Source organism: Cydia pomonella, chromosome 25 (genome assembly GCF_033807575.1).
Source record: "Cydia pomonella isolate Wapato2018A chromosome 25, ilCydPomo1, whole genome shotgun sequence".
NCBI lineage: Eukaryota > Metazoa > Arthropoda > Insecta > Lepidoptera > Tortricidae > Cydia > Cydia pomonella.
Genome location: NC_084727.1, coordinates 10477790 through 10502194, shown reverse-complemented (window position 1 = coordinate 10502194; position 24405 = coordinate 10477790). Strand labels below are relative to the sequence as shown.

General features: G+C 38.0%; 1 protein-coding gene across 1 annotated transcript in view; it reads right to left on the bottom strand.

Annotated features, from left to right (window-relative positions):
- The window catches only part of LOC133531315 (uncharacterized), an 87323-nt gene that overhangs the window by 14781 nt on the left and 48137 nt on the right, over positions 1-24405 (bottom strand). The window contains exons 26-43 of the mRNA XM_061869450.1: positions 21528-21661; positions 20977-21050; positions 19368-19546; positions 18292-18414; positions 17036-17094; positions 16029-16241; positions 14882-14884; positions 14197-14333; positions 12968-13074; positions 12055-12201; positions 10809-10924; positions 10222-10308; positions 8037-8180; positions 5981-6147; positions 4699-4832; positions 3955-4037; positions 2628-2753; positions 775-962 (exon numbers count right to left, since the gene is read on the bottom strand). Of these exons, the coding sequence (XP_061725434.1) occupies positions 775-962; positions 2628-2753; positions 3955-4037; positions 4699-4832; positions 5981-6147; positions 8037-8180; positions 10222-10308; positions 10809-10924; positions 12055-12201; positions 12968-13074; positions 14197-14333; positions 14882-14884; positions 16029-16241; positions 17036-17094; positions 18292-18414; positions 19368-19546; positions 20977-21050; positions 21528-21661 (2221 nt within the window). The remainder of the gene's footprint in view (positions 1-774; positions 963-2627; positions 2754-3954; positions 4038-4698; positions 4833-5980; positions 6148-8036; positions 8181-10221; positions 10309-10808; positions 10925-12054; positions 12202-12967; positions 13075-14196; positions 14334-14881; positions 14885-16028; positions 16242-17035; positions 17095-18291; positions 18415-19367; positions 19547-20976; positions 21051-21527; positions 21662-24405) is intronic.

Genomic DNA, 24405 nt, shown 5'->3' with positions numbered 1-24405 from the left:
ATCATATAGTGACATGGAAAATACATAACAACATTTATAAATACAACAGCCAATACCTGGGTAAACATTACATTATAATAATCTTAAAATAAACAATTAATACAATAGAGATGTATAGACTCTATGGTTTAAAATACATTAAATCTGGAGATGTAAAAGGTCTCCAATGTCAGAGTACTAATAGTAATAAAATTTGGAGGTGTAAAGTCTCTCCAAGTGTCAAAATAAAATTTATACTAAATAAATAAATCGCGTTTGGACTGTTAAGCTAGCAGTCTCATAAAGCAATGCTACAGAATACATAACTAGTATGTACCAACATTGGGCTTATCTCCATACAGACTTTGATTAATATACCTACACATAACCATAGAGAAATAAGAAGTAATAGAGTGCTCACTCCATACATCAATTTTGGTACCAAAATGCTTATTATTTTCGCAGTCGACATCTAGCATCGAGTAGCGGAACTCTCAGTACTGCTACTCGACAATAGATATCGCGGCAAACAAAAAGTCTAATGCTCAACGATTTTCCGCTAATATTATAACCAGAGTAAGCGTAGGAGTTGAAAATAGAGTTCCGGTTACTCTGGTTATAATATTAGCGGAAAATCGTTGAGCATTAGACTTTTTGTTTGCCGCGATATCTATTGTCGAGTAGCAGTACTGAGAGTTCCGCTACTCGATGCTAGATGTCGACTGCTTATATAATAAGCATTTTGGTACCAAAACGGATGTATGGAGTGAGCACTCTTTCTATGACATAACTCACCTTATCATAAAACTTGAGAACGTTAACCCCCTTCAAGCCGAACCACCTCTCGACCCCCTCGTCCAGAGGTTTCAGTAGTGTTGGGCAGAGGTCCGATAGTCTAAGGGTTGATTGAGGTTCTCTTCTTATGGACATGACGACAGATTTCAGCTTGGATTCTGCGCGGGAAGCGAATTCTGATGTTGGCTCTGCGAATTAGTTTGAATAAATAAATAAATAATATAGGACATTATTAAACAAATCGATTAAGTCCTACAGTAAGCTCAAAAGTCTTGTGTTTTGGGTACTTAGACAACGATATATAAGACATAGAAAACACCCATGACTCAGGAACAGTGCTCATCACACGAATAAATGTCCTTACCAGGATTTGAACCCGGGACTTACTTGGGAATTACTTATAATATGTAATTTTGTATAATTTATTTATTTATTTAAACTTTATTGCACAAAAGAAAAACTTAATGTACAAAAGGCGAACTTAATGCCATGAGGCATTCTCTACCAGTCAACCGATATCGATAAAGTAAAGTTGAAATTACGATGCACATACAGATACAGGTTTGTTAATATAGGCTGTTAGCTTATCTTCTTAGATAGGTTATTATATTTATTTATTTAATATTTATTGCACATAAACAAACACACGGAGGTTTTTCAAAAAAGGAGTGTACAGATTTTTAAAGATCTCTGGTGTTGCAGGCGACCATAGGCTACGGTGACTGCTTACCATCAGGCGGGCCGTATGCTTGTATGCCACCGTTGTAGTATATATATAAAAAAACCGGGCAAGTGCGAGTCGGACTCGCGCACGAAGGGTTCCGTACCATTATTTATAAAAACGGCAAAAAAAAATGTTTGGTGTATGGGAGCCCCCCTTAAATATTTATTTTTAGTATTTGTTGTTATAGCGGCAACAGAAATACACAATCTGTAGAAATTTCAACTGGCTAACTATCACAATTCATGAGATACAGCCTGGTGACAGACGGACGGACGGACAGCGGAGTCTCAGTAATAGGGTCACGTTTGACCCTTTGGAAACTGGACCCTAAAAATGTAACTTTGTAACTAACTTTATAATAATAAACTGTTAATTTTTTTTTTTTATCTCTTTATCTCAACGATATACACCGTGTTTTTATTGAATTCCGTTAACTTCGGAGTATTGGTAAGTACGTTAGGAAACTACATGACATAGTTAATTTTCAAAAAAAAAAAAATTTTAAATATATATTTTTTGTTATAAAAAGTAATTAAATGTTGCATATAGCGGGCATTACATGGGTGAATCAACTTTTTTTGTTTTGTTATTTTGTCCCGTTGTCCAAGGGACAACAGTGGCACAGTTTGTTTGAAGAGACGTTGTATGCCGTTCTATTAACATGCTTAGTAGTGGGCCCATTATGGACATTGGTTATAACGACCACAAAAACGCAAGTTTGATACATTTAAGTACCATAAAATCAGTATTTCAATGAACTTTTGTCCCCTGGACAACTAATCGTAACCATGGCAACGAGTGACGCTAAAAAGTTGATTCTCCCACATTCATCTCAACCAAACAATTGAAAACTGTGACATATCAATGTCATTTCGAACACCGATCGTCCGAGATAGTACTTACGTTTAGTAGCAAATGTATTAACCCGTACTAAGCACTAATCAATATTTGAACGGGTCCTAAGGTAAGTGTATACACTCGTAAGGGCTTTATAAGATAAAAATAAAATATTGATTATCTCCGAAATGGAGTTAGTGTCTTTGAGAAAGTTACTTAATTTAGGGTCAGGAATGCACCCTTGAAATTAACGCAAATCAAAAATAACACGGTGTGTAAAGAAAATACTCACCGTAGTCAAACATTCCGTACAAATCGTCCTTATGTTTGTCGAGCAGCTTGTAGCTCGGTCCGGCGTACGGGTTGTCGTATATCTTCTCTCTCATTCTCTCCAACGTACTCTTCCATTTGACAGGATCTAGATGTATGTCAAACATTGCGTGTTCAAAAAGTTTCATTCAAATCAAAGATCTGCATCTTTGCGAGCGATGCCGCAATACCTTTGGCCTATGCTCTAGTAGATGGCGCCACTTTTTGATATTTAACAAATTGAACAGATATCAGTGAAAGAATAAGGATCAAAGTCAAATGGCGTTCTAAAAGTTTTAATCATGAGTCACAAGGTGGCAGTAAATTTACTGTGGCTACAAAATTTACTTTGACAATCCACTTTTATTTCAAATTCTCTTTGATTCAAATAAATTAGGTTTTCGGGACGGTTGACATTTTTGATAAAAGAGTTTACTAATTTTTTTCAACTGTCAACCTTATTACGTAGGCAACAGAGTTCAAATTCAAATTGCAACCAAGTGTAAAACACATGCAAGTCAATGATAGCCAGGTGTACTGGGCTATAACCGCGAAAATCGAAGTTCGTCAATTGCGGGCATTTTTCTCCGTCACTCTAATTACGTGTTAGTAAGAGTAAAAGAGAAAGATCCCCGCAATTTGCGAGTTTCGGTTTTCGAGGTCTCTGTGATTTAATGTGATACACACATCTCTGTAATTTAATGTGATACACACATCTCAGTGATTTAATGTGATACACACATCTTTGTAATTTAATGTGATACACACATCTCAGTGATTTAATGTGATACACACATCTCAGTGCTTTAATGTGATACACACATCTTTGTAATTTAATGTGATACACACATCTCAGTGATTTAATGTGATACACACATCTCAGTGCTTTAATGTGATACACACATCTCTGTAATTTAATGTGATACACACATCTCAGTGATTTAATGTGATACACACATCTCAGTGATTTAATGTGATACACACATCTCAGTGATTTAATGTGATACACACATCTCTGTAATTAAATGTGATAACCACATCTCAGTGATTTAATGTGATACACACATCTCTGTAATTAATGTGATACACACATCTCTGTAATTTAATGTGATACACACATCTCTGAAATTTAATGTGATACACACATCTCAGTGATTTAATGTGATACACACATCTCAGTGATTTAATGTGATACACACATCTCAGTGATTTAATGTGATACACAAATCTCTGTGTTAATGTGATATTTTCATTCACTTCGTTCCAGTTCTTGTGAATGACCTGTACGTGGACCCGGATAAGTTATTTACCTTTGTTTCTCAAAGCCACCACGAGCTCCTCACAATAATGTGTCAGCAAGTGATTTGGATCGCAGACCAGCTGCAGGCACCTCCTGGACCATGAAACCATACAGAAATAGAAGTATAGAGTGGTAACCATACATCAGTTTTCTTACCAAAACGCGAGTTATATGGTAGTCGACATCTAGCGTCAAGTAGCGGAATTTATCAGTACTGTTAGTGGACAATAGATGTCGCGACGAACAAAAAATTTAATACTCAACAATTTTCAGCTAATATTATAACCGGATTAACCGGAACTCTATTTTCAACTCCTTCTGCTTGTAATATTATTTGTAAATTGTTTTGGCAATACATTTTTCCTCAGTCGCGACACTTGTGACATCTGGTGTCAAGTAATTTATAGTAACATCATATAGTGACATGAAAAATACATAAAAACATTTATAAATACCACAGCCAATACCTGGGTAAACATTACATTATAATAATCTTAAAATAAATAATTACTGCAATACAACAGAGATGTATTAGTCTCTATAGTTAAAAATACATTAAATCTGGAGATGTAAAAGGTCCCCAATGTCAGAGTACTAATACTAATAAGATTTGGAGGTGTAAAGTCTCTCCAAATTTCAAAATGAATTTTATACTGAATAATTAAATCGCGTGTAGACTGTTAAGCTAGCAGTCTCATAAACTAATGCAACAGAATACATAACTAGTTTATATCCAAAAAGTCAAGTATATAACCTGTATTTCTCCACACTGGCATCCTTCGGCAGCATGGCGGCTAAAGTCCGTTGGAGCTCTGGTGGGAACTTATACGCGTTCTTCTCTAGTAGCTGGAGGGAGAACGCGTCCAGAGTGGGTAATATAGGAGCGAGCTGAGAAAACATAAAAAAATCGATGAAGTGAAATGGGATTTCCAGAATACACCACGTTTTTCATGACAGCAAAATGTTTTTTGTTGTTATTACAACGGTGACAGAATACTGTCATTTTTGCATCAGTTTGACTTTAATAATGAAATTCGTTTTTTTATCAAAAAATATATTTATGATACAAGCTTTTATTGCTGACTGTACTTTTCTTTCCACAGACAACTAATACTCATCGAGACAATTCTAACAAACCCAAACACAGTTAGGTTGCGTTGTTTTATCACAGAGTTCCTATGACCACCTCCTGTCTCCATCATCAGATCAGCTGGTTGGTACCATAATATTGTATTGTCACCCGACTTACATATGTATGCAAATATTCAGCTTCATCGGAAACCGGGAAGTGGGTCAAACTTAACTTATAAGATTTGACCCGAAAAAAAATTACAAGTTGAATAAAATCTTGTAAAAAAATACTTAACACAGTTAATGTATTTTTTCTACTTGTCGAATAAAATGGTTGAATTAAGATTTCGTATATCAAACTATAATTGCGTAATTTTCATATACGGGCTCCGAACTCACTTAAAATATTCATTTCGATACGCTGTAGTCAACCATAATTGACCAATCACGTGCCGCCGCGCTCCGATAGAAAAGACTAAACGGGCGCGCGTTTATGTCTTTTGTACTACATTTTTGTCTACTGATATACGTACCAATTCTCATTAATTGTTTAGGTTTTATTATATGGTATTTTTTTTAGATGACTCGTAGAAAAAGTATTGTATACAGTCACGTCTGAAAATATCGGTACGAAATATGTGCCAAAAATATGTATACCCTACCTTAAAGTCGTGTATACATAATTCTGACACTTTTTTCGTATAGATATTTTCAGACGTGACCGTACAGTAGTGATATTATCAAGCTTTACAAATTATATCTATAGTATATAATTCTATTAATGTACTTTCCAGAAGAAGAAAAACAAGAAAACTTCATTTAAAAACGACTAATTTAAACTTAAACAAAAACACATTAGACCATTACAAGCATCTCTAAAAGGGTGCCCACTCAGCTTGTGTCTTGCCCTCGACGCTGGTCTTCCGAGACTCCCAGAAACTCTTCAGGTCTTCCCAGAAACTTACCTTCTCTAATAAACCTCGTGTGGTTTCCGTTTCCAGTTGTCCTTGGAACCCGTTCAGCCTGTTCAGTAGAACAGCTAACAACAAGTCAGTCCTCGGCGTGTTGAGGGCGGCCGCGCGCGAGACCACCACGGACATGTTTGATAGCGCATGTTCTGTGTCTGTAGTACCTAAAATTAAACCATTTTTAAATCACACCTTATAAAACAAAGTCCCCTGCTGCGTTTGTCTGTATGTTTTTTTTATGGAGGATAGGCAGGTGCTTGACCACGATCTCACCTGATGGTAAGTGATGATGCGGTCTACGGTGGAGCACGCTTACCTATGAGATATCTATTTACTCTGGCATTGAAGATCCAGATCCAGGCTCCTATTTCACCACGGCTACAATTGTCAGTGACATATGTCGAGCGACAATTGTCAAGCGACAGGTGACATATTACAATTTTATAAAATATTTTCTATAGATATGCCTACAAACATGACAGGCATTTTGCTACAATTGTATGTATTACAATTATGTTGTGAAACAAGAATTACTTTTTCTACTCGACATATTTGTAGAATTATCGGTGAATCTTGTCATGTGGTTGAAGCTGTGTCGAGTTGCGTGACAATTGTAGTATGTCGTGGTTGACATACGCGTAGTTCAAAATGGCTCTCCATGCGAGTAGTAGTGACGCTAGTGATAGTAACAGTGATCTTGATGATTTCGCATATAGAAGAAGATTTAAAGAAAGAATCAATTTTTCTTTTATCTCACGGATTTTTCATTTATGGAAACATTTCGTGTTAGTAAAATCAGTGTAGAATATTTATTAAATAGAATCGGTGCACGTATTGAACATCCAGCGACAAAAAAACAAAGCTTTAACGCCTTGCCAACAATTTTTTTGTACAGTGCTTGCAGAGTTACGATTGCAATTGTCAATTAAATGTTTGGGAGAGAAGTACGATTGCCGGAGAAATTGCAAATATTCCAAGAATTGGTGGAGTCGTTGATGGATCTTTAATACCCATTGAAGTTTTTAGATTATTATTGTTACTAATTACTAGAACTAAATATTTAAGATTAAATAATTTTACTTATTGCTATTGAATTATTTGATACATGTTTCCCTATCTTTAGTCGCACCTGTCGCCGTGGTGAAACAGGAGCCAGATTGTACTCATGCGGAAACACATGTATGTATGTTCGCGATAAACTCAAAAAGTACTGAACGGATTTTCATGCGGTTCTCACCTATCAATAGAGTGATTCTCGAGAAAGGTTTAGGTGTATAATTTGTTAAGGTTTTGTGTAACCTGACCAAAGCCGGGGCGGGTCGCTTGTTTGAATTAACTGTTGGCTACGTGCGAAGTGCATGGTGGGGGTAAGTAAAGCGATCGCAGCGCATGCGGTGGTGAAAATTGGAACTAACCAAGGAAAGCGTCTTTAACATTTCGTACAAGTTATATAGCTCGAAATGGAACTTTAATTTACGATTTCTCCTAAAATATTCATTTAAACTGTATGGTGTAAGGGATCATTGTAATCTGTATGAAATGCTTAATATAACTAACATATTTAATTTGATAATTATTAATACTGTATCCCTGTAAATAGTTTTGCAAATGCCACGTATTACGTGATCTTTTTCCAGAAGTTAAGAATGGGTATAGTAAGTTATCCTTAAAAGATAGACATTCAACATCGCGGACTTTTTTGTAGACCCATGGAAGAGAGACAACCCCACCATACATTGTGTTGTTATAGCTCAAACGGATTAGACAGCGTTTTCAATGAAAGCTCCTAGCCAGCGTGTTTTTTCTGACAACATCATTATAGTTCAACCAATTTACACAAAACCTTAACAAGTTATATAGCTAATTAACAAATAAATTAACTGCCAGATAAAACTTCCTGCAAAACGTAGCACTTTATCTACCAGTTAAGCTTATTTGAAGATTGTGACACGCCAACGTCGACTTTATTCGTCGGATAAGTGGCAAGTAGCTTATTCAGGACTTTACTTGGACATTGTGAAACAGGCCCTAATAGAAATAATCACCAACAGACCTGCCTCCAGTGCTTCATCATAGTGACCCACGGCTATCTCTAACACCGAGCTTAGGGCCTCTTTGGAGCACGTGCTCCAGTCAACCTGTGAGGACGACCGGTCTACTTCCATCAGTATTGACTGTAAATCCTGGTGCTGCAGAGCTGAAACATGGTATTTATTTATTTAACCTTGATTACACAAAAAGAGTGCAATATGGAGGACATAAGGGGCTCCCCGCGGTTTTCATCGATTTTTGACAAGTTTTGAGATGTTTTTCCTACACTGGGACCGGTCCGGTATCCCCTTCGAGGGTTTTGAAAGGGGTATGTCGTCAGGCTTTGCTTACCAAAGCCGTTGCTAACTAAAACCCTTTCATTTGGCTTTTTAAGCGCTTCATAATATGGGTAAGCTGATACCCGTTAGTAAGCGCTAGCCCCTTGAATGGGTATTGATTATAAATTATAACGCTTATGCCATTTTCAACTTTACTTCGTAAAAATAGAATTAAATATTGCTTATTTATGTTTAAAGAGAATGACTGTCATAATTTTTTGAATTAGGAAGGGTATACTCTTTCATTTTAGCGGTATCTCTGAAAGGGAAATCCCTTTCTAGAGCTAAGCCATTCAAAGGGAAAGTCAATCGTTGGGACTATTCGATGAACGGCTAAGCCATTTAAAGGCTTTTTTCTGGGAAGGGGTGGACGGGTCCCTGCTCCTACATTTGCACTACACATAGAATTATAAGATAAACGGCTATAGGTTATTTAATTTTTTATCTCCATTCTGAGAAATGAATACGTACTTATTTTTTATGATTTTTTTTAAGGTCTAATAAAACACTTTTTTCGTTCCTCGATTGCTGTGAAGGATCTTACATATACGAAAACTACACATTTGGGTTCGTCTTTGACGTCTCTAAAAACTGGTCAGAGATTTATAATTTTAAACTAATGAACACAAACAGTTATGGCCAGAAAACCTGGGTTTTGGCCTAAAATTGTTCAACTTTGATGCCAAATATCTCGTAGACAGTGAACTTTGAAGTAAATATGGGATCCTATATTGCTTACAGCCGTTGCTGTTAATATGATGAGCTACAAAAACATTAGAAAGGGATTCAGATCAAAGGTCATTGGCGCCAGGGCTTAACATTTTAAGGCACCAGTCAACCATCATCATTACTTCCCTTTGATCAGGTCGCGGGTTCAAACCCCAGCTCGTACCGATGAGTTTTTCGGAACTTGAACAAAATATAATTTAATAGCAGTCACTTATTGGTGATGGAAAACATGATAAACTCACAAGCGGTATTGAACCTTTAAGTCTAAGGAGAGACTTTGCCTCCTTGTGTGTGTTCTACCGCTTGTACTCGTACAATGGGCTGTGCTCTGAAGAATTCAAAATTCAAAATTCAAAAATTCAAAAATTTATTCTGCAAGTAGGCCTCAAGGGCTCTTTTACAAGTCAATACAACATTTATAGTGACATCATATAGTGACATGAAAAATACATAACAACATTTTATAAATACAACAGCCAATACCTGGGTAAACATTACATTATAATAATCTTAAAATAAATAATTACTACAATACAATAGAGATGTATAGTCTCTATGGTTAAAAACACATTAAATCTGGAGATGTAACAGGTCCCCAATGTCAGAGTACTAATACTAATAAAATTTGGAGGTGTAAAGTCTCTCCAAGTGTCAAAATAAAATGTATACTAAATAAATAAACCGCGTCTGGACTGTTAAACTAGCAGTCTCATAAACTAATGCTACATTCTGTACATAACTAGTATGTACCAAGTCAAGTATATTATAGAATTGTTTGACATGATGCCGCCGGCCGCGTTCCATCCCCGCACCGCTCGCCGGCGGCAGGGAGTTCATCCTCACACCCTAGAGCCTCAATGGTCGCGCACTGTGCGGTTCAAGAGGAACTTCCTCCCGCGCACGCTCCGGCTGTGGAATGAGCTCCCTGCCGAGGTTTTCCCGAGGGTTTAACAGTATGAGGTTCTTCAAAAAAGGAGTGTACAGATTTTTAAAGGGTCGGCAACGCGCATGTAACACCTCTGGAGTTGCAGGCGTCCATAGGCTACGGTAACTGCTTACCATCAGGCGGGCCGTAAGCTTGCTTGCCACCATCGTGGTATAAAAAAAATGAAGTAAAATCGAGTGCAGATATGTACTTACATTTTAAATCATTATGAACCAGTAGCGTCAGATGGTACATCTCTATACACAGTGAGGGGTCGCTCGAGAACAGCGGAGTGTACTTTTCTGAAAAAAAAAAAATACGATCACAGATTAATACATTTATAAGAGTGTTATTGCTTTAAATAATGGCACGAAAAGTTATGCATTTTAGGATAATATTAGTTCCACCAAAGATTTGAAATAGAGGTGGATTGTTAAAGAAAGCTTTGTAGCCACAGTAAATTTACTGTCATCTTTAGACACATGATTAAAACTTTTAGAACGCCATTTGAGTTTGATATGAAAAAGTGGTAAAATATGAAAAAGTGGCGCCATCTAATAGATCATAGGCCAAAGGTATGGCGGCATCGTTTCGAGCGATGGTGCCACAACCTTTAGCCGATGTCCGGTAAGATGGCGCCACTTTTTGATATTTAGAAAATTTAACACATATCAGTGAAAGAATAAGGATCAAAGTCAAATGGCGTTCTAAAAGTTTTAATCACGTGTAGAAAGATGGCAGTAAATTTACTGTGGCTACAAAGTTTTCTTTGACAATGGTATGGTAGTCATATTTTACTGACCCGCTTTCTTCAGTACGTCGCGCAAAAGTTCCGAGTTTTCCCGCTCGAGCGCCAGCTTTCGAAGCGCTAGTAGCTTCTGTCTCAACCAAGCCAGCGCCTCGTCTCTGCTCAGATCTCTGCAAGTTAGGCGTTCGCCAAGGCGTAGATTTGAAGGATAGGCAGAGGTAAAATTTCCGAGACGAAATAGGGATGTTTCCTGAATTTAATAGTAGTTTATGTGACTGTTACATAATGAAAGGCATTAAAATAAGTGTGGTTTTGTGAAACACAGGCGGGTCAATATACGAAAATCTATCTGGAAAGCGTCTCTTCTTTAGCATTTTTCATATAAATTCCATATTGGTAAATCATTTTGACCGTTCTAAAAAAGAAACTGGTTTGATCACTAGCACCCTATTGCGGATTAATAACAAGTCGATTTTCACGTTTAGGCGCGACACGCATACATTCACAACTTGAATGCGAGCAGTGAAGCTCAAACAGTATACGTGTGTACCTATGTTAGTGCTCAAAAATGGCGACCTAGGCTCTCCGAAACATGTTGCGCGAGTGTCTAAAAATACGCGACTTTAACCGTATTATTAGCTTAGTCTTAGTATGTTTTATTTTATTTTATTTATTAGGAGAACAAACAGAGTAAAATGTACATAAGGTTCTATTAAAAACTAACTTACACGTAAAACATGCATTTTCCTCCACGACAGTCCTCACCGAGATACACAGTCCAGTTCAGTTTACTTATTCTAATTATGATATGAATATTGGCACAAACTATTGCATGTTGGTAAACAAAAACAAACAAATTATAGCATCTTATGTGTAAATGCTATATTTACAAATAACAATTATAAATATGTTATAGAGAAGTAAAGTCTAAGAAAAAAACGTGCTTAGTTTGACATCCAAAACTGACGGCGCTGTACTGCGCCATATGTTTTTCGGTCACTGAATTGTCAAACTTCAACTTTTGACAATCAAAGTTACCGCCAAATGTATGGAGCTGTATAGCGCCTTGTCGTTTACCTGTCAAATTTGAAGCACGAAATTGTCTTAGATTTTACGCATCTTACTATCAATGTATCGTTGGTATGACTCACGACAGCTTAAATTCGATTCGTTTTATACTTCGTTTTCTTTAGCATTTAATCAAATCAAAGGGTACAGTACCCTAAAAAATCGAAAAATATACACTTTTTTCAGAGACTGAAAATATGTGTCTAAAATTTTAAAACATTTCTTTACTTACTCTACGTTTCTCTCAACGCATTGCAGTGCGACGTTCGGTATGCCCATCTCATTCGCTCGCATGCACAATTTCAACTCGTGCGAGCGAGACAGCTTTCTCGTCCTGTCATCTGTTTCGTTGTGCACGAGTGAGTTGTAATATGACGACCTGTAAGATGTATTTTGATATTTGGATGTATTGAAATCAAAGAGAATTTAGAGGTGGATTGTCAAATTAAACTTTGTAGACACAGTAAATTTACTGCCATCTTTCGACACATGATTAAAACTTTTAGAAAGCCATTTGACTTTGATCCTTATTCTTTCACTGATATGTGTTAAATTTATTAAATATCAAAAAGTGGCGCCATGTTACCGTGCATCGGCTATAAGTTGAGGCGCCATCGCTCGAAACGATGCCGCCATACCTTTGGCCCTTGATCTAATATATGTCGCCACTTTTTGATATTTAACAAATTTTCAAAGTCAAATGGCGTTCTTAAAGTTTTACTCATGTGTCGAAAGATGGCAGTAAATTTACTGTGGCTACAAAGTTTTCTTTGACAATCCACCTCTATTTCAAATTCTCTTTGGTAGTACGAAGCGCTGGTAGCATAGCGCTAAGAGCGTGCGGCTTGCAATCCGGAGGTCACGGGTTCAAACCCCGGCTCGTAACAATCAGTTTTTCGGAACTTATATACGAAATATCATTTGATATTTACCAGTCGATTTTCGGTGAATGAAAACATCGTGAGGAAACCGGACTAATCCCAATAAGGCCTAGTTTACCCTCTGAGTTGGAAGGTCAGATGGCAGTCGCTTTCGTAAAAACTAGTGTCATTAGGATTAGTTGCCAAGCGGACCCCAGGCTCCCATGAGCCATGGCAAAATCCCAGAGCAATGCGAGGAAGATGATGATAATATTACTCTGGTACCTGATCATGACCCTGGCGGCACATTCCGCGAGACAGTCGGAACTGTTGAAGGGTTGTGAGGGCATGGTTTCGGTAGGATCGTGTTGCCATGACAACGCCTCTGTTATCTGTTAAAACAAACCAAATGGGAATAGAACATCACATTTTTACAGAAAAAAATGTTTATATGACATAATCCTCAAAGACTGTGGTATCAAGTTTTTCAGTTGTTTTCGATAGTTCTAATAAATATATTTGTTCTTTCTCCTTGCATAATTTTTGCATGTCTCTGTTTAACCCGATGGTTGACTGGTAGAAAATGCCATTAGGCATTAAGTCCGCCATTTGTGCACTATTTTAGTATTTCGTGCATTAAAGTTTACATAAAGAAATGCTCTTTCTGTAGCATTTAATAGAATAAAGCTAGATTTTATTTTTTTGTGTCTCAATCGATCATATTTTTAGCGAGGATAATAGTTATTTGTTTTACAAGGGGGCAAAGTTGTTGTTTAACCGCGCGTGCTAATATTGATACCCGAGCAAGCGAAACATTCCAAAATTGCGCCACCGCCGTTGCTTAGCAACGAATATGCAGTTGATGGTTGGATGCCAAGACGTTGTGTCACAGTTTGACGTTAAAAACCAAAAGAAGGTTGCTTTACAGTCCTAGGTGTGTAAGGCTGTATGAAATTCCTTTACATATCATCTTCACTGATCGCACCTGATATGTAGTATTTCCGGACCTAATTTGACGTAAGTCATGTCAACATTTCATAGCAAGTTTGAGAAAAGATCTTTATAAAAAAAAATGTGGTGGTGCCGAACATTTCAGCAACTAGACCGACGTGTGGACGCTAACCTAACCTAACCTGTCTATAGGATAACTTTACGAAAATCCTGAAAAGTTGTCGGTTTCAGAAGTATGAGTAATGATAATCTGACAATCATAACATTATGACTCAGTAATTATGTCAAAAAAAAAAAACAAAGGGATCCGGTACTATAATATATATTAAAAACCGGCCAAGTGCGAGTCGGACTCGCCTACCGAGGGTTCTGTACTTTTTAGTATTTGTTGTTATAGCGGCAACAGAAATACATCATCTGTAAAAATTTCAACTATCTAGCTATCACGGTTCATGAGATACAGCCTGGTGACAGACGGACAGCGGGGTCTTAGTAATAGGGTCCCGTTTTATCCTTTGGGTACGGGACCCTAAAAATGAAGTGACGAAATATAATGTACTCACGGCAGATATCTCAAAGTGTCTCCTCGGCCACTGGTCGGCTCTCCGCAGCCAGCGCCAAGTGTCGACAGATTGTCGCTTACACGCGGCAGCCATCTTGTCGAACCAGTTCTCCGCGGTTTGAGGCACTGGAACATATTCTATTTCGAATAGGGTATATTACGCGAAACTCTGCGTAGAGGGCGCCACTACAATCCATCACAATCTGAGGGTCTACCGCTAAACAAGAAAATCAAAAATTCGTTATCTAACCTCTATCCTTTCGGAACGTCCTTAAACTACGTCCACAAGAGAGGTATGGGCATTGTGAATGTCATCTCGCTCTGTGTGGTAGGGACCAGCACAGCGGATGTCATTCCAGATCTAGAGCAGAGACCAACTGGGGAACCTCCACCTTACAGAAAACCGCAGCCAAATAACACTAGACCCTACTCATAGTGTTGTGTTCCTGCCGGTGAGTAAGGTTGCCAGAGCTCAACGAGGGGTGGGAGTGGGTTTGGGACGGCAACGCGCATGTAACTCCTCTGGAGTTGCAGGCGTACATAGGCTACGGAGACTGCTTACCATCAGGCGGGCCGTATGCTCGTTTGCCACCGACGTAGTATTAAAAAAAAAAACTCGAGCGATGAAGAGGCAGATAACTAAATTTCGATTTTCGCGTTTCCCGAAAGGCCCTATGTAAACAAACCGCCTTCATGCATCAATGTCATATTTTATTATCGGCGAAAACTTGTCAAAAAACAGTTTAAGGCACAGTATGTACAAGTTACTCTATGGTTTACGATAGGTGCTAGTGCTGCACTCTGGCGGCAAAAAAATTGCAGTAATACTTCATATTGGGTAAGTATTTTTTTTTAAATAAATTGTTTCACACCATGCACGAAATCAAGCACGATAACATTAATAGAGAGACATAGAAGACGTTATTTTTAAACTATTTAATAAATAAATAAATATTATAGGACATTATTACACAAATTGACTAAGTCCCACAGTAAGCTCAATAAGGCTTGTGTTGAGGGTACTTAGACAACGATATATATAAATACTTAAATACATAGAAAACACCCATGAGTCAGGAACAAATATTCATGCTCATCACACGAATAAATGACCTTACCAGGATTTGAACCCGGGACCATCAGCTTCATAGGCAGGGTCACTACCCACTAGGCCAGACCGGTCGTCAAATTTCTATTTTATAATTCGTATAGAACTATAAAGAGTGTGGTAACTTGACCGTGACTGAGTGAGTGTTTCATAAAAATTATATTGTGGAAAATCTTTTTGACAGTTCGAAAAAAGAAACTGATTTGACTAGTAGTCAAATGTCCTATTAGATAAAATAATATGTGCGTTAATGCGGAATCTTAGTAATAGGGTCCCGTTTTACCATTTGGGCACAGAACACTAAAAAAACCCGGACCCGGGTATGTCCTTAAACTACGTCCAAAAGAGAGGTATGGGCAATGTGAATGTCATCTCGCCTTGTGTGGTAGGGACCAGCCAGCGGATGTCATTCTAGATCTAGAGCAGAGCCCAACTGGGGAAGTACCTCCACCTTACAGAAAACCGCAGCCAAATAACACTAGACCCTACTCATAGTGTTGTGTTCCTGCCGGTGAGTAAGGTTGCCAGAACTCAACGAGGGGGGTGGGGTTAGGGTCGGCAACGCGCATGTAACTCCTCTGGAGTTACATAGGCTACGGAGACTGCTTGCCACCGACGTAGTATAAATTAAATTAAAATAAATTAAATTAAATTCAATATATTTATTTGCATTAAGGGTGGGAAACATTAATGGTCATCTTTACATATGTAAAATTAGATCACACATTTAGCTAATAATAAGCATGCAAAAAAAAAAAAAAATGGCATTAATTTAGAAAATGAAGAGGGTAAAATGCGTGTACCTTGATACGAGTCCAGTCGAGTAATGAAGTCCCCCCTATCGGTCCAGAGAGGAGGCAGGGAGTTCTTTAAGCTCCTTTGTTGTTGTATGGGCAAATCATCCCAGTTGGATAGCTTCCCGAAAGCATGCTTCAGATCTGAAAATAGTAACACCGTTAACACATTCACTGCCAGACAAAAAACGGCGCACTACCCCAGAAACCGGTGGTCTATAGCTGCGTACAAAACAACCCGCCCAGCGGGTTGTCCAGCATCTGAACAAAGTTCACGAGCGCCCACCAGGTGGGTTCGCGGCAGTGAATGTGTTAATGTACGATTGACATGGGCCGGGACAGAAAACGCATCATACTATACTTTATTAAGCATTAAAAAGAACTTCGCAGAAGCAAAGAGAATTTGAAATAGAGGTGCATTGTCAAAGAAAACTTTTTAACGACGTAATTTTATTGTTATATTTCGAGACATAATTAAGATTTTAGAATGCCATTTGACTTTGACCCTTATTCTTCCACTGATTTGTGTTGAATTTGTTAAATATCAAAAGTGGCGCCATCTTACCGGGCACTACCTAAAGGTTGTGGCGCCATCGCTCGAAACGATGCTGCTATACCTGTGGCCTTTGATCTATTAGATGGCGCCACTTTTCGATATTTAACAAATCGAACACATACCTATCAGTGAAATAATAAGGGTCAAAGTCAAATGGCGTTCCAAAAGTTGGCAGAAAATTTACGTCGCTACAAAGTTTTCTTTGATATACCTCTATTTCAAATTCTCTTTGGCAGAAGTAAGCTTATGGTTTCAAATTTGGAAATCTCTGCGAGAAACGGGGTTGCCGGCCGCGTATCCCTATCTGACCTCGCTGCGCTCGGCCATCTATATCTACTTGGCCTGCAACCCTTCGTTTCCCGGCCTCTATAGTAATGTATACCTTCAATAGAGAATGTTGCTGTCTCGTTCATAACCACATCTTGGATGACCTCTGGCTGTCTGTAAATACAAAAAACGGTCAAGTGCGAGTCCGTTAACTCGCGCACCGAGGGTTCCGTACAAACTTTCAATTAGCTCATTTAACACGAAAGCCGACCAGAAGTATACTTAGCATAAATGTGAACAGCGCCATCTATTGGTACATTGCCTAATTAATTTGCGCAAACTGATTCTTTATTATGTGAACAGATTTTTTTTTTAAATATAATCTCATAGAAATTTCAAAAAGGAAGTGTATTAGCAAATTAAATTAGAAAATATTTTTTGATAATAAAAAAGCTATCTATATAGAGGTGTGATTATATTTTTCCTGTAATAATGTTAATGTTAAATAAAGAACATATAATTTTTCGTTGGTAAACTTAGGATATAAGGGGCCGGAGGAGGTATTTTTTTCACATTTTCTTTCATAAAACTTTTATCCACTATGAAAAAAAAAATGCTCCAGATTTTTTTTTCCATTTGAGTCTTTCAAATGATACCCCACTTGACCTAGTGACTAGATTTAAATTTTCCCTCTATATTGGGCATTTTCTTAATAAAAAAATAATAAAAAATAACACTTTCAATGTGTCTGAGTTAGCATTGTTCATGGGTTACTTTTATACCTTTTTGGTACAGAACCCTTAAAATTTTATTTAAATTTATTTTTTACGACCGGTCTAGCCTAGTGGGTAGCGACCCTGCCTATGAAGCTGATGGTCCCGGGTTCAAATCCTGGTAAGGGCATTTATTTGTGTGATGAGCATGAATATTTGTTCCTGAGTCATGGCTGTTTTCTATGTATTTATATATTATATATATCGTTGTCTGAGTACCCACAACACAAGCCTTCTTGAGCTTACTGTGGGACTTAGACAATCTGTGTAAGAATGTCCTATAATATGTATTTATTTATTTATTAACAAGAATAGGTCTTATCCCTATGATAATTCAGTTTCTGTTTGGCCCAATGGCTTGACTGGTGGAGAATGCCTTAAGGCATTTACTCCGCCATTTGTACAATTTTATATCGTGCAATAAAGCTTAACCTTTTGAACGCCACGCCTATCGCACGCGTAATCGTGAACCTTGTCGGTACGCATGAAGGTTGATATTGGGCTGTAGCCGCGCGCGTCATGTGACGTCTTTGGCGGTCAAAAGGTTAAATAAATAAATAAATTGTAAGTTGAATATATATTTCGACAGTTTACTAACCCTAGTTGGAACATGGTGTCTCCCAGGCACCGCATAGCGACCTCTTCATATAACAGTCTCGTGAGGGCGGCGCCTTCGGAGCCCGATGTAACCGCTCGGAGCCTCTCCACTGGGGCCAGAAGGCTGAAATAGAAATATGCCTTCTACCATAAATTTGAATATAATAGAAAAGAAAAAGACCCAAAGAAAAAGACCCACGAAAATAAACTGCACGTAAACGAAATGAAAATGCTGCGATGGTCGGCCGGCGTAACAAGACTCGATAGGAAACGCAACGAATACGTCAGAGGCTCCTTCAAAGTTGCACCCATAGGGGATGAGCTGGGGGAGAGACGAATGCGTTGGTTTGGCCATGTTATGAGAAGGGACGAAGAGTACCCGGACCCGGGTACGTCCTTAAACTACGTCCAAAAGAGAGGTATGGGCATTGTGATTGTCATCTCGCTCTGTGTGGTAGGGCACAGCCAGTGGATGTCATTCCAGATCTAGAGCAGAGCCCAACTAGGGAAGTACCTCCACCTTACAGAAAACCGCAGCCAAATAACACTAGACCCTACTCATAGTGTTGTGTTCCTGCCGGTGAGTAAGGTTGCCAGAGCTCAACGAGGGGGGGCGGGTTTAGGGTTGGCAACGCGCATGTAACTCCTATGGAGTTGCAGGCGTACATAGGCTACGGATACTGCTTACCACCAGGCAGGCCGTATGCTTGTTTGCCACCGACGTAGTATTAAAAAAAAGAGAAGAGGAGGGCGCCCGCTAGCTACGTGGTGGACAACCGTAGCCAAAGATCTGGAACGGGCACAGCTGAACACAGAGACAACCCAGGACAGGTGGTCCTGGCGCCTAAGGACGAGGAGAGCCGACCCCAAATGAAGGGATAAGGCAAGGAAGAAGATAATAGAAAAGAAAAAAAAATATTCAGAAAACACTTAAATTCAGGTAATACTTGAGACTACAGAACAAATTTATTATTAAGCGTCACTAAAAAGGTTTCCACTCAGCTTAATCTTAAGATGCCACCTAAGGATCTCGACGCTGGCCTTCCGTGGAAACCTTTCCGACTGTGGGCTCCTTACCCCACTTTCCCCTCTAATACTCTGCACACGTCGATGTACAAAGGCGTCAGATCCGTGGGCTCTCGGCCCAGCAATGTGCCCAGCAGTGGGACTAGTGTAGATGCCACATCAAACTTGGTGTTTGAAAGAACGGAGCGTAGAACTTCTGTGAGTAGTGAGCGAGCGGCATCTGGTGACGTCTGAAACAAATATATTTTTCATCACACTTGCTCGAAAAAGTTCTTATTTCATGCAGGTGTACTGAAGGACACAATGTTTTTCATCACACTTGCGAAGAAAAAACTAAAATTTAAACGAAATAATTCTTAAATACGGTGACATATCAAACATTCGTCGTCCAGGGCACAGACCTATCCGGCATTCAGCCACGATTAATAATTATGTAAAAATATTTTAAACGGCTGTTAAATAAACAAAAATATTAAATTATAAACGTCAGTATTTTAATAGTAAAACTCATTTATGCTACTTGGTTTGTATGAAAAAAAAAACACAAAAAAAAAGCTATAACTCCCTAGGGAATTATAGTTCTTTTTTTCATAATCCATAACTCCCGCGGGAACAAAATAGGCCTTTGTCCTTCAGTATGCACCTGCATGAAATAAGCCCTTTTTGGGGCAAGTCTGATGAAAATGTAGGTAATATAGTATAAACAAGGAAGGAAGGGGGTTTGGGTCAAGGCTCTGAAACCGGTTAAATTTATAAATCGTTATCATGAACTTGGGGCAAAACCTTTTAATTTCGGTTTCGCTCGAAAAACCGTTATTTTTAAACCAGTTTTTGTGTGAACAGTTCTAGTCAAATTAACCGGTTTAGAGCAATAAAAACCGGTTTCTTATGTCGGTGTCTATGTTTACGTGGTACACCAATAGGCCGGCCGGCCGTTTCATCGCTCAATAAGCTGTTTTTTACAAGCTTTTATTTAACTTGCCCTGTTAGTATGTATGGGACAAATCTTGCAAGTTAAATTTGACCCACTCCAGGTTTCCGATGGAGCTGAAAATTTGCATACATATGTAAGTCGGGTGACAAGGCAATATTATGGTACCACCAAGCTGATCTGATGATGGAGACAGGAGGTAGCCATAGGAACTCTGTGATAAAGCAACGCCACCTAATTGTGTTTGGGGTTTTAGAATTGTCTCGATAAGTATTAGTTGTCTGTGGAAAAAAAAGTACAGTCAGCGATAAAAGCTTGTACCAAAAATATTTTTTTATCCAAGAACTTATTTAGGTTACAATAAAGTTCTTGAAACGTTCGCGTTCTTATAAAAGTAAGGAGGAAAACCGAAATATACCGGTATTTACCGGTATTTTATAAACCGGTTCCGACCCTTGGGTTATTAGAGACGATCAATTACTTCACACACTCTTCGCAGACGTGAGTATTGAAGGCTACCGCGTTTAATTTCACCGCTAGGGGCGCTAGTGTAGATGGAGGTCTTTCAAAATATCAAATGCATAAAAATTTTGGCATAAAGCTTTTAAATCGTGAATTTTCACTCCTTATTCATAATTGTGGTAAATCTTTTTTCTATTTTTAATTATTCAAGGTAAAGAATAGATATAGTTCAATAAATGTTAGTGAAATGAATACAACATAAATTACCTTAGCGAAATCCAGCAGCGTCTGTAATATATTGTCGATTGGAATTTGTACGTCAATCGCAGAATTATTTACGCCTGAAAAAAATTAATATTTTCGATTATTTAATAGTTATTTGTTGTACAAGGGGAAAAAGTTGTTGTTTAACCGCTCGTGCTAATATTGATACCCGAGCAAGCGAAACATTCCAAAATTGAACCACAAGCGTAGCGATTGGTTCGAAAAGTGGAAGCTTGAGCGTTGCGAGGGTTAAACAAATTTTGCCTCCGAGCAGTGGGACGACACTCCTCCTTCTCGGGTATTCTCGGGTCCATTCAGCTCAGCATTGCTCCGAGCAATTATGAGGGTTGGCACAACTTGACGTCCCTTTGCGTGCACGACCATAGATAAGATAATGATTAGAATTTTGGCAACCCTAAATAGCCGAAAGGGATAGTGCCATACATTAGAAAGGAACAGCATTATTCGTCCCTGAATCGCTGTCAAACTTCGGTTTTGCAGGTGTCATTTTTGTAGTACTATTATTTATTCTGTGCCCCGAGTGAAACACGAACCTGGTACTGTACCGTGACTGCTGTGAGTACTGGGACTGCCACGTGTGCGTGTCTGTCCTCTCGTCGCGCTGTAACTCCCAAACGTGCCTTGGAACGTTTTGCTAAGCGTCAGCAATCTAGACTCCGGCTCCTCCCTGAAAATAACCCTGCAAATAAGTCTAATAAGTGACGACCGGTTTGGCCCAGGGGGTAGTGACCCTGCCTACGAAGCTGATGGTCCCGGGTTCAAATCCTGGTAAGGGCATTTATTCGTGTGATGAGCATGGATATTTGTTCCTGAGTCATGGGTGTTTTCTATGTATTTAAGAATTTATAAATATTTATATATTATATATATCGTTGTCTAAGTACCCTCAACACAAGCCTTATTGAGCTTACTGTGGGACTTCGTCAATTTGTGTAATAATGTCGTATAATATATATAAAAAAAAAGTCTGACCCGTGGTTGGTAACTAAATAAATCATCCGTATCTGCCACACGCCCCACTCGGTGCACACTCAAACTCGTTCGATCTATTGTAATTAACGTCTTACTTAATAAATGGTATACGCTTTAAGGAAAACCTTCGCCGTTTAAGACTTTCTTATCACGCAAGCCGCTCGGCGATGATAAGGAATGCCCGGCCGGACTGTGTACCTACACCTACTTGTGTATGAGCTATTTAGTTATACCCGCCGATGTATTTCTTGTACTTAACTCATTCGTAATTTTTATATAATCTTATACCTTTAAACGAGCAATTCTTGTATATATATATATATATATATATATATTTCTGTGATCTCGAAAACGGCTCTAACGATTTCGATGAAATTTGGTATATGGGGGTTTTTGGGGGTATACAATCGATCTAGATTAGTCTTATGTTTGGGAAAACGCGTGTTTTCGAGTTTTCATGCGTTTTTCTTTCGACGCAGAATATGGTCGCTAATTTCGTGTTGCCGGCCACTGTCCGTCTGGTCCAGCGGGTTAAAACGCGGACTGCTAAACGAGTGTTACGGGTTCGAATCTCGCCCGGTGACTAACTTTTGTTTTTTTTTTTATATGTTCAAGTTTATATATTTTTTTTTAATTTTTGTTGTTTTAGACAAGTTTAATTTAGTAAAAAAATGTAGTTAAGATTATCACCTATACACCACCATATTACAATAAATAGTTATAACCGAGCAAAGCTCGGTCGCCCAGGTATGTTTTATTTATTTATTTATTTAAAATTTGATTCAGGCAACAAGGCCCATATTACAAATACCTTACAGACTAACATACATATACATTTTATAAAATGACAACTAAACACTATTTAGGCGACAAAACGGCGTGGGTCCGTTGAATCGGCTGCTCTTGTGTCGGATGCGGCAGTTTGCCGCAGTTAAAAAGATGTGTCCCGCAGAGTTTCATGCCGGTCCCATATTGGATATTGGATTATCCTTCTACTACTTAATTTTAAAAAACGTATTACACATTAAATGATTTTTTTAACGATAATATGGACGAATAACGTCACCGGCACAAATAAGACATACAAATATATATAATATATCATACACCAGCCCTTTCTAATTGGCTTATGCCCATGATGCATGTTATTTCATAAGTAAGTTTTAAGAATATTGCTATACCCTTACAGGGTTCATGTGGAACTGTATTAAATAGTTTTAAAGAACTGTACACTAACATGAGTGCAATAAACAATTCTGATTCTGATTCTGATTCTTAATTATTCTTTATAATGACATATTTTGTATTTTTATTGTTGTATCCTCCTTTGTACTAATGTAATTATGTTTGACATCCATCTTGCACCTATGTACCTAATAAAAATGTAACACTGACAATGTATAACTAATACAAATAAATGAATATGAATATGAATATACTTAGGAGGGATTTAAAACATCGGGTCAGTGGTGTAGAGGTTAGAGCCGGCGTAGCTTTATTTGACGTTCATTAGCGCATTGTAATATGTATACTTTGTAAAATGAATTACCTTTATCGTTAAGGTGGTTCGACTAGGTTACCCAAAGCTTAAACCTCACTAGATGGCGCCACAATTGCAAATTTTGAGTTTTAATTTTTTTGTGGAGTAGTCTTGGTATTTCTATACTGTAAATTATGTTTAGCGCACTCTTTAAATAAATATTGAACTATTAAAACAAACATTGAACACTTTATTGTACAAAAACTACCCCTTAATGTCGACAGAATGTTTCTTGACTCTATTTCTAAGTATCACTCACACATTCAAACAGTCGTACTGGGATCCTTGTAGTAGATAATTTGGCACAGCGTGAGTAGGCTTCAATAGCGTTGCGGTATGTACGTGGAAATACATGCAAGAGGATGTGGGTTCGAGACTCATTATTTTTTTTTGTTATCAGTATTATCAAGTACCTATTATTAATAAATTATTTTATGAGAAATATGAGCGTTTTTCCATAAAAATATTAAAAATCTGATTCTCACACATCATGATATTTTTGAGTTCTTCCAACTCAGAATCACTAGCATAATCAATCCTCGTGCTATAAAAACCCGAAAATTTGTATTGAAATTTTAGTTTTACACTGAAATTTCTTTCAAACTAAAATGTGACGTAATGGTATGGATATTTTAGGATATCTTTTTTTAATGCTAGGGTGGAGAAGATTCTAAGTAGAATGAACCTAAGAAAGTCCAAATTTGTAAGTCAGATTTTCCAGTATTTTTTTCAAAAAAAAACGCTGTTTTGTTCTAAAATTAAAGCAATCCCTTACTGCCCAGCCTTTAAAAAAGTAGGTACTATTTTACAGTAGCGTAGAATTAAAACATTTTTTACGATACATTTAATTAAATTACAGTGAGTTACAAAATTGCATGGCCTTCTATTTCCATTATAAA